Below are 11413 nucleotides of genomic sequence, written 5' to 3'. Positions count from 1 at the left end.
TCCATCATTTATCCTCAATTTTTGTAACTATATTACTTCGTAAATTTTTTAGGTTAGTTTGATATAAGAACTTATATTCGTTACAATTTAACTCGGATGAAATTGACGGATATTTTATATCATTGTTAAATTATAAATTATTATGTGCAATAAATATTTCTCGATTCAAATTTTAATTATACCTATTTTTTCTTGGGTTAAATACATTTTTAATCTTTAAATTTTGACACAAAACTAAAATTTGTCTATATCTGAAACTTATATATTTTAGTTTTCAAACTTAAAAGTGAATGAATATGATATTTTTAACACAATTATGTTAAACTTATTTAACGTGTCAAATGTGTTTGTCAGCTGACATCGAAAGAAAATGTGTCAATTAGTGTAAATAAAATATTAGTATAAAACACATTTGACACGTCAATAAAATTTAATGTAATCGTGTTAAAATGATTATTTTTATTCTTGAAAACTAAAATATAATAAAATTTTAAAAATAAACGAATTCTAATCTTATACTAAAAATTTAGAAATTAAAAATATATTTAATGCTTACTACGGAACTCAAAATATTCTTTTAAAATTTATATTAATATTTAATAGACTAATACGGTAGTGCATGCATAATGCAACATATAGAACTAATAGAATGGTCCAAGTTAATGTGGTCACAAAGAAGCTAGTGTGGTCATAAGTGTAGGTGGTGCATGTCCTACGTTGCTGAGTGACACCAACCATAGTCATTTGTTGTTTTATTTTTATTGGTTTGGGATTTGTGTACTGAATGTGTAGGTATAAACGTGTTTAGAACTCACATTTTAAATGTGACCTAAAATTATAATATTATTTATCAATAAATAAAAAAAATATTCGATTTAGTATAATAAATACTAATATATTTTATTTTTAGTAAATAAGAAAAAGAAATTATAATCTTAAAATAAAATTTTTTATTTTATTATTACCACTAGAGATGTCAACAGGACAGATAGGGTACGGGTACCCGTATTTTATTATTATTACTCGCATCCTATCCGCTGAATAAATATTTGTCTCGTACCCGTACCCATATCCGTCGGGTATTTGTTATGCGGGTACCCGTATAATTTTTTAATATCCACGGGTATATGTAGATATTTACAAAAAAATAAAAATAAATATTTAACAACATATTTTAATCGTAAATTCAAATAAAATACAATACATAGCATTCATAAATTTTAAACAAAATCCAAATAACTCATTTAAATATTTTTGAATGAATGTTTACAAAGAAATGATTTTTTTAAAACTAATTGATAAAAAAATAACTCATTCAAAATTAATATGTTAATATTTTAATCATATTTTTTATTTTTTTTAAATTTAAATTAAAGTAAAGCGGGTATGGTACATATACTATGATACCCGTACCCGTTCCGTTAACATGTGGGTATTAAAAATACTCATACTCGTTACCCGCAGATATCCATTTACAATATTCATTTTCTATCCGTTACGGGTTTTATCCGCGGATATCTGTGGGTACGGATTTTTTTGATATCCCTACTTATCACCTTAAACTTACTAATTTTTTACATACTCTTTAACTTTATTATTAGTTGCTAGTGATGGGCATCCAATAAATAAAAAATTATAGTTTTAGTTTTTTATTTATTTTGTAAATAATATTTTATTAAAAATAGTTAATTTTAAAATTAAAACAAAATCAAATTTAGAAAAAAATAGTTAAATTAAAAAAAAAGACATAATTATTAAAGGGTAAAAAATAAAATAAACAAGTTGGAATTATACTCTATGTATACGGTTAACATTGATTCTAATAAATATTTTAATGCCCACAATAATAATATTTTATATTTAATTTGAATGTAGAAAGAATAATAATTTGAATATAAATATTTTTAGTAGTATATTGCTTTCTTTTATCATTTTTTATATAAGACAAAACAAACATATTGAATTAATACTCAATTAAACATAAGTTTATTCGAAGATTAATTCAATTATTTTTAAATCATGTCCTTAAAGTGGTTAAATACGGAGAACAAATAAAAAAAGTTAGAATTAATTTTATGTTTTAGTTTAAATAAATCAAAATAAATTTATTTAATATTATATATATATATATATATATATATATATATATATATATATATAATTACTGGAAACAAATCAGTCTACACATTATATATGTCGTGTCTTTATTTTTGTTTTATGATAATAAAAAAATAAAATTTATTTTATTAAATTATAAAAAAATATTAATTCATACAAAATAATTATAAAATAATTAATTTCTATGACTTTATCACAAATAGTTTTTTATTGGAAATAGTCACTGAATTAAAAAATAATTTCAAAATTTGAAAAATAAAATAATAAAATAATTTATGTTAATAAGAATAAAATTAATAGTAAAATATGAAAAAAAAACATAGTTACAAAACCAATGAAAAAAAAAAACAATTCTTTATAGTATAAATTTATTCTTTATTGAATGTGTGATCCCAATCATAAGAATATTGTTATTTATCATGCTATTTATATGGAATTTAGTCTCTGTATATTTTAATATTATTTTTGTATAATTTAAATGAAATCTAAACCAATTTACTTATAACATTTTAAATTACAACTTCTAAATTAATTTATGACAACATATTTAAGTGTATGCACAATTATAAATTAAATAATATTATTAATAATTAAAGCTATCTAGTAGGAATGACAAACAAATCTGCTTCGTAGGTATTGTACAAATTCGTCTCCATTTTGACGAAAAATTCCTGTATTAACTAGGTATAAGTATGGATATAGGGAATATCAACTTTTTTAGTTGGGGATAGGAATGATGATATGCATATATGTACAATTATGTTCAAAGGACATATGTTAATTAAATATTTTTTATATGTCTCACATTTGAGTATTTCTATTCTTTTTTAATATTTTTATTTATTGTATATTTTTTTTGTTTACATGAGGATGTCTAACACTATATCAATTTAAGTGTTCAATAATACTAATTAATATAAAAAACCTATCTTTCTTTTTGTATTATTATTAATTTTTGTTTTATTATTTGTTATCTCGCTAAGACAATTTTTATTAACTCTCAACTATTCAACTAGGTTGATATTTGAAAAGTTTTATTAAATCTCTAAGATATTTTTAATCTTACCATACCCTTAATTATACATTTATTTTTTCTTTGCGCGATTTAATTCAATGTCTATCAAATGTTTTTCATTTGATCATTTTTTAAATATTTTATTTATATTTTTATATCATGTTGAATATTGTTTTTATATTTTTATATAATTATTTTTAATTTCTAACTCATTATCATGCGTGTAATTTTATCACTATAATTGTATAAATAAATTTTATTTACTAAAATATAATAATTTAATGTAATTTCCATAAATCTTTTTTATTACCATTAAATATTAAAGTTTAAAAGATGAAAGATATGTGTTAAATTTCAATTATTATTAATTTAATATTTGTTTTTGTGTGATTTTCATGAAATAATATATGATAACTTTTATTGTTATACAAGAAAAAAATATTTCATTAACATTTAAAAAAATTGTAGAAAAAAACATTTAAAATATTTTTTAATTTTAATATTTAGTTTCCTTTATATATTTTTAAATATTTTTAAATTTTATCAATTAGGTTTCATTACCGTTTTCAAATTTAATAAATATTTTGATGTTTATAAAATTTTATTTTTTATTATAATTTAAAATATTTATAATTATAATTTCTTTATAAATAATTGATATCAAAGAATAAGAATACTTCCTTTCCCTTATTTGGCAATTTATATTTGGTATACACATTTAAGATCTATACAAAGTAACTTCTAACTCATCGTTAATATTTCCTCTATCATGCAACTAACTTTATTTTATTTTTATAAAACACTTTATTTTATTATGTAAACATAGTTAAATGAATTTAATTAAACCGAATAAGAATCATATTATATTATTTTTAGTTTAATATATATGACGTTACAATTATTATTTAATATTTTAAACTATATAATTTATAACAAATTTTAGATTTTAAAAATTAAGATATATAATAGTATACTTGAATATATATTTTTTTTGGTGTGTGATAATGTATGATTATAGATGTTTTATATTTTCTTCTTGAAATTTGAATTGTAATTGATGTCTTGCCGCATTTGGTTTAGCATCCTCATATATGTTATCTTGTTTTCTAAAAGATTCTAACATATCTATTTTTAAGGATGTCAAAAATATCCGTACCCGTGGGTATCTGCGGATAAAACCCGCAATGAATAAGAAATGGATATTAAAAATGGATACCCGTTACCCGTGGGTACGGGTATTTTTGATACCTGCATGTTAACGGGGCGGGTACGGGTATCATAGTATCCGCATCCGTGGATACCCGTACCCGCTAAACTTTAATTCACAAAAATATCCTTATATATATATATATATATATATATATATATATATATATATATATATATATATATATATATATATATATATATATATATATATATATATATATATTAGTAAAAAACATTTTGTCCTAATTTTTTATAAGTTGCACATCTTGTCTTCTAACTTCATTCTTCCAACTTCAAGTATTGGTACGTTGTCTTCTTTCAAGTACATCCTTTAACATTTTTCTCTTCTCCTTCTTTGAAATTTGGCATATACATCAAATCATATATAGATAGTGACGTTTATGGTATGCTTATTATCAAATGATGGAATCAAAATAAGAATATTTGGCAAGTGACAGTTGAGGTTTATTATTTGATTATTTTTCAGGAATCAATCGGAGAAAGTGGACTTGTTGATCAAAACACTAATTAAAGAATTTCCATCGTGTTGAACGTCATTTTATATTTATTTTTATAATTATTTGGACTTGAGTTAGTTTAAAATTTATTTAAAATTTATGACAGTGATGTATTTTATTTTATTTTATTTGAATTTATGATTAAATATTTATTTTTTAAATAATTTTGTAAATACCCGTGGGTACCCGTGGATATCAGCGGGTATGAAAAAAATAGACGGGTACCCGCATAACGGATACCCGACGGATATGGGTATGGGACAGATATTTATCTAGCGGGTAGGTTACGGGAAAGCTACTACCCGTACCTTACTCGCCCCGTTGACATCCCTATCTATTTCATGACTTTTAGTGTCTATCTCCTATAAATAATTTAATAACTATAAATCAAAGATATTACAATAGAAAGAGATAGAGATTGATAGGGATAAAGATATTACAGGGAAGGAAGAATTTTCATTATTATGTCCTTTTTATTAAAGAGTGAACATGTAATTTTTTTCTTGAGAAATTATATTCTCTTAAACATCATTAATAATTAGAATTACACTTAAAAATATATAGTGATTGATTTATTTTTATTTAAATTTTACTAATACTATATTTCGCAATATTATATACTAATTAACATCTCAAAACATCTTCTCAGAATCATTTTGTTATTTTTCCAAAAGTTGTAAATTAAAAATATGGTGATAAATTTTCACCTATTATATTTCTTTGGTGAAACTCCTACATGTAAGAACTTTTAATATAATATTAATTCTATTTAAATATTTAAAATTTGTAAATTTTATTATAAATGTATGAAAAAACATTTTTACTACAACTTTTAGGTGTAAATAATAAATGAAAAGTGTTGCTCTAATTAAAAATAATTTATTAAGTAGTAGAATTGTTTGAAGAGTAATGGTTGGAATCACTTAATACAAAAATAATTTATTAAGTGGAAGAATTGTTTGAAGAGTAATTGTTGGAATCACGTAATAAAAAATAATTTATTAAGTGGAAGCAATTCATAAAAAGTATCATAACTATAAATAAAAACATGCAAATAATATAAACCTAATTTTTTGTGTAATTTTTTTTCGACAAAATTGCAAACCATTTTCATGCAATTTTTTTATACAAAAAATACAAACCTTCGAGTACAATTTTTATAGAAAAAATAAAATATCCCTTCAATGACACACAAATACTTAAGTTCTTATACATCCAAGAGACTTATTGAGTTGTGATTATCCAATCAGATCAATTCTTCATTCTTATGATAACTTTGTTATTCTCCCTTCTTCATATATTATTCGATATGAGACTTAGTGAACATCCACTAAAGAATTAACATATCATTCTTTCATCAAAAGTCTCTCATGTTTTGAAGTAAACATTTGACATGACACCTGCTTAAATTGCTCTTGCCACTAATGACATGCATAACTTCATTGACAATGACAATCTTTTCCCATCATCAAGCCTCACCACCGTGCACATCAAGCTTATGACATTGCACGAGAAGAAGAATGATAAATGCCAACATTTATCTAAAGGCACAACACACAACATTGATTCTAATCAGCGTGTGGAGCTGTTCATCTAACCTCGTGGATTAGAACCTTGGCTTGATGTCATTGTTGAGAATAACACAATAAGAAAATAATATCTTCAAACAAAAACACACCCACAAATAAGAACATACAAATAGAAGAAGTTTATCATGATTTCGTGCAATTTTCTTGATGAAAATTGCAAATCTTCTAGTGCAATCTTTTCTGAACAAAATTTTTAAACTCTCTAATGACACACAACTAACTATTCAAGTTTTCATGCACCCAAAAAAACTTATTGAGTTGTAGTTGTCCCTCTCAAATCAACTCTTTATGTTTATAATAACTTTGTGCATTTTCTTTATATTACTCGACTTTGAAGAACACCCCCTAAAAAACACCATTCACCGGTCTAATATGAATATAATTTGTTTTCCTTTTATCAGCAAAAGTTCAATATGATTATTTTAACAGTTAAATTATTTTGGTTGACTATTAAAATAACTTCTTTTGGCAATAAATTAAAAGTTCAACATGATTGTGTTAACTCCCAGACTACTTTAGTTGAATATTGACCTACTTTTTTGGTTGATGCTCATAATGGAATATTTTAAAGAATATATAATAAATACTTGTGAAGATTTAAAATCTAGGTTTTTAAATAAAATTTATTAGAAACTATATGAGAAGTTATAAGTAATAAATTTTATAAATATCAAACTTGTATTTTACAACAAAGATTAAACTTATAGATATTATATATTTCTTAAGCATGTAATTCATAAATAAATGAGTATGTTATGGTTTTTCGGTCTTTTTGGAAATTTAAAACTTTCTTTAGGAAGACTTAATGTGAAAGTTTTGGCTACTGAGCATGCTTATGTGTTGGTTATACGTCTTACAGGAAGATGAAGGAAGTATATGAAGCTTTTATGGAATTTAAATGCACTTATATTTATTTATATAGAAGATAATCATTGTGTAGAAAAATCTTTATCTTAAATTATAAGATAAAATAGAGTATAAATAATATTCTTCTATGTCATATAGAATTTCTTTTTATTTTTTTTATAAAGATATCAGTTACCTTCATACTTGTTTAATTTAATTTTTATTTGGAGTTTGTCTTTGTAATTTCTTATAGAAGTTTGGTTTGATCCCATATACTTTTTGCTTTTGTTTTCTTATAGTAAATTTATCCAAATAAAAATATTCGAATAAGTTGATATTAGACATCATTGTCTTTGCATTAAAAGGGACACACACACATACACACATATTAGCTTCACTTTTGTCTGAAGGAACCCTAAGAGTTTCAAGAAATGGTCTTCCTCCTTTCTCAGTAGATTTTTGTTTCAGACGATGCTGTCTTTCTCCATACAAAATATCAGTAAGCCTTCATAACAACAGAAAAACATTAATTCCCCACAAAAATAGAATTAGATATTATGTGTAACCTCGGAAAAAACCTAACTAAAATTAATAATGGAGTAAATTCAAAAAGAATATTGTTCAATTTTTTTCCACCTGTCAAGAGCCTCAGCATTTGTTACTACGCCTTCTTCTATACTGAAAGTGTCCAAATTGATCTTCTTAACTTTTTCTTCTAAAAGTTCTTTCCCAGTCTTTTCAAGACCGTCCATGGTTTCTTTTGCAACATAAGTCATGTCGGAGAGAGCATAATCCAAGTTGTATTCCTGTCATTCATTACTTTACTCACTTGTTCACAGAGAAACAATTCAAACCAATAAATCATTTTTAAGAAAGTTTCCAAAATATCAATGGGTAAACAGAAACGTTAGTACTCCTCTAGGTAAACTTTTTTAAAGTTTAATTATATGAGGGAAGGAGGAAATGTTACTTTTTAATCAAATTTACTATTATTTTTACTTACAAATACAACATATTCAAAATCCAAAGAAAAAAATCTCTTATAAAAGTTTTTAATTATATTATATGTATTTTAAAAAAAAACGTTGTTGCTCTTAATGCACTAAAAAATAACAACTAAATTTCGAGATAAAAAGTAATTTAATTATTATATTAACTAAGTTAAACCTCATATCATAAATTATAAATTAAAAATTATTGATAGTTAAAATAATTTGTATTCTTAATAAAAAAAAACTATAATCGATTTTGTGAATTAGAATCCAAAGACTCTTTCTAATTTTGTAATCACTAACAGATTTTTATTTTAATATTACTAATACATATTATAAAAATTGTTTAACCTCATCAATTTAATATATTTTATGTCTTTATCTATTTTGTTACAAAAAGATGAAAACCTATTATTTTCAAATATTCATGTTATTTTGAAAACTAAAAAGTTTTATATCGATTTGACATTTATTTTTCACTTTTCTAGTAATTTGTTGTTGAAAGTTCACATCGAATAAAAATTAGATCAATTTATAATATATATATATATATATATATATATATATATATATAAATAAGTGTGTAAATTTTATTTTATAAATATATATGATGGGATTGAATTATATTTCAAGTTTAGTTTTTAACATGGTATCAAAGTCTATTTATCATTTGTTTAGCTTATTGTGCCGTTCTTAAGAAATTGGTTTAATTAGTTGGATGATACCCACTTTCGTTCAGATGTGTCTTTAAAATTTTGTCGATCGAATCCCAACTTTTGAAAAAGTGTCTTAATCAGATCTTTTTTAGACAAAAATTATTTAATTGTTAACTTAATTAATGACTTTTACCACTAAATTTTAATATAAATATTAATACTTAATTTTGTAAGTCATTTTAAATAACAATACCGTTAACGGTGTTAATAATTTTGTTGCTGAAAAGGACTTAGTTGAAACATCTTTTCAAAAATTGGGACTCAATTGACACTTTTTTAAAAGCGGATACCAAACTGACACATCTAAATAAAAGTGAGTAACATCCGACTAATTAAACCTAGAAAATTTGTACAAACTTCATCTTAAAAAATTAATTTTGTGAGGTTGAGCTAAGTTTAAAATTCATTTTTTATAATTTATTTCTCTTTTTACAAATATCACTTTTGAATTACTATTTTACTTCTAAGAATGAATGAGTTGTCAAATGACATTTTTATGTTTAACAAACACTTTCCTTAAATAAAATGAAATTATACCTCGATTCGAAGGTACCTAATGCTAGGTTGGAAGCCTCCGAAGACAGAACCATGATAGTATTCTGTCATGGAGATAGTTGCACGATCAAGAAAAACGATCGCAGGAAGAAGCCACTCCAGAGCGTTCCATGAGGCAGCCGAGGTAGCATTACTGTCGTCCTCAAATTCTACTGTTCCAGTTCCCAAAGACAATACAAGTATTTTGGAATACTTATTATTATGTCGTAGAACTTCACTTACCGTCGCTCGTGTCTGATCAAATTAAAAACTTTATATTATTAAACTTTATACATGCCATGCATCATAATTTAGATGTAATTTTATCATATTTGTAATCAATGACGAAATTAATTTACCGGATTCCCATTTACTAGATCATTACTAATGATACTCAAGTCCGCACCACTAATCAAATTGAAGTCAACACCATCATTCTCAAAATAGTAAGGTGGCAGAAGAGTGGGTGCTGCTGAAGCCGATATGCATATATCCGACAACAAGGCATTGAAATAGGGATACTTCTCAACCTGCATCACCAAAACTTTTATGTTAATTATTTTTTATTTTTCAGTAAAGAAAATTATACCATATGAATATGCTGCTAACCTTGTAGTTTGAAAATATGACTGGCTTTTTTGTCTTGATGTCGAAAGTTGGGATTACAACATTAGTCAGTGTTTGACTGAGTCGTGTATCCTTCAACAGTTCACGAGTTATGTTATGTAAATACTCCCCATCGAATTGGGGACCGTTTCCAGGTCTGCATGTTGGTTGTTTCATCAACACATCTTATTATTAGTTGCTGTTAATATTTCATATTGATGATGTTCTGAGAATATTAATTCTGTTGTTATTATATATACCTAGATGAATTGAATACATGAGGGCCATTTTGTTTGTAGAAGTCTACAATTTGTGCAGGAGTAAAGGCAGCACGAGTAGGATCATGAGGGCTTGGTGTGGCTAACAAAGCTGTTATGAGTGCACCAGTGCCACTCCCTCCTATCACATCAAAGAAATGTGCTAAATCTGCATTTGGATCCTTAGCCTGCAACTCAACAAAATTCAATTAACCTCAAACATTATTCATTCATACATGCCATTTCAATACATATGCATAGTATGAACAACGTAAGAATGAACCTTAAGAGCCTTATCTAAGTGCTCAAGAACAGTTGCTGGAAGAATCCCCTTCATACCACCACCATCAATGCTCAGAATAGTTAATATGTCTCCATGGTCAGATGGAGGTAGTTTTGGGGTACTGAATCCACCCATCAGTTGCCCAGCAAACAGCAAAAAAAAGAAAAGAAAATGAGCCATTAATTGCTTCACAAGGTAGTATATAGAATTGGTAGAGAAAGTTGTGTGTGTTTGTGCAGAAATGGTAAGGGTATTTAAAGACATATTTGGAGGATAGTGTTGGAATAGAAAGAAGCTACAGATAGATGCATATAGCACGTTTTTTCAGATAACGTTGGCCATGGATTACTCTACCCGTGATAATGGTGCTGCAAACGGATGAGGCTGAAATCTCATGGTCCAGCTTGGGGCTATTCTCGAGCTGGATTTTTTGGGGATCCGGGACCGTGATGAAGCTGATGTTTTGCTATCAAGCTAAGTCTAACATTTGCCATGTGAACTATACATTAAAACAAATTAGTTAAACTGGAGGTAACTTTTTATTAAATAGTTATAGTACCTTACGGTCTATTGACATCCTAACTAGACCAAGCATCTCAAGGATAAGCGGTCAAAGGCCGCCCGCTACAGACGAACGATCCCTTAGGTTATTGATGTGACAATTTCTTCAGAGTGATTTGAGGGAGTTCATGACACGAACGGCCACCACCGTTCATTCTAGTGGGATTTT

General features: G+C 25.6%; 1 protein-coding gene across 1 annotated transcript; it reads right to left on the bottom strand.

The window, feature by feature from the left end:
* Window positions 1-7508: 7508 nt before the first annotated feature.
* LOC114166296 (patatin-1-Kuras 2-like) lies at window positions 7509-10924 on the bottom strand. Its single transcript, XM_085668118.1, has 7 exons — window positions 10684-10924; window positions 10404-10588; window positions 10147-10300; window positions 9897-10067; window positions 9541-9792; window positions 7932-8101; window positions 7509-7800 (listed from the first exon to the last, which is right to left on the bottom strand). Exons 1-7 carry the CDS (start codon window positions 10861-10863, stop codon window positions 7509-7511), a joined length of 1404 nt encoding a protein of 467 aa, XP_085524244.1. The 5' UTR covers window positions 10864-10924.
* Window positions 10925-11413: the final 489 nt, after the last annotated feature.

This window comes from Vigna unguiculata, chromosome 10 (assembly GCF_037176805.1).
Source record: "Vigna unguiculata cultivar grain cowpea cultivar isolate G323 ecotype 2 chromosome 10, ASM3717680v1, whole genome shotgun sequence".
Classification (NCBI taxonomy): Eukaryota; Viridiplantae; Streptophyta; class Magnoliopsida; order Fabales; family Fabaceae; genus Vigna; species Vigna unguiculata.
This window is presented reverse-complemented; position numbering and strand designations above follow the sequence as displayed.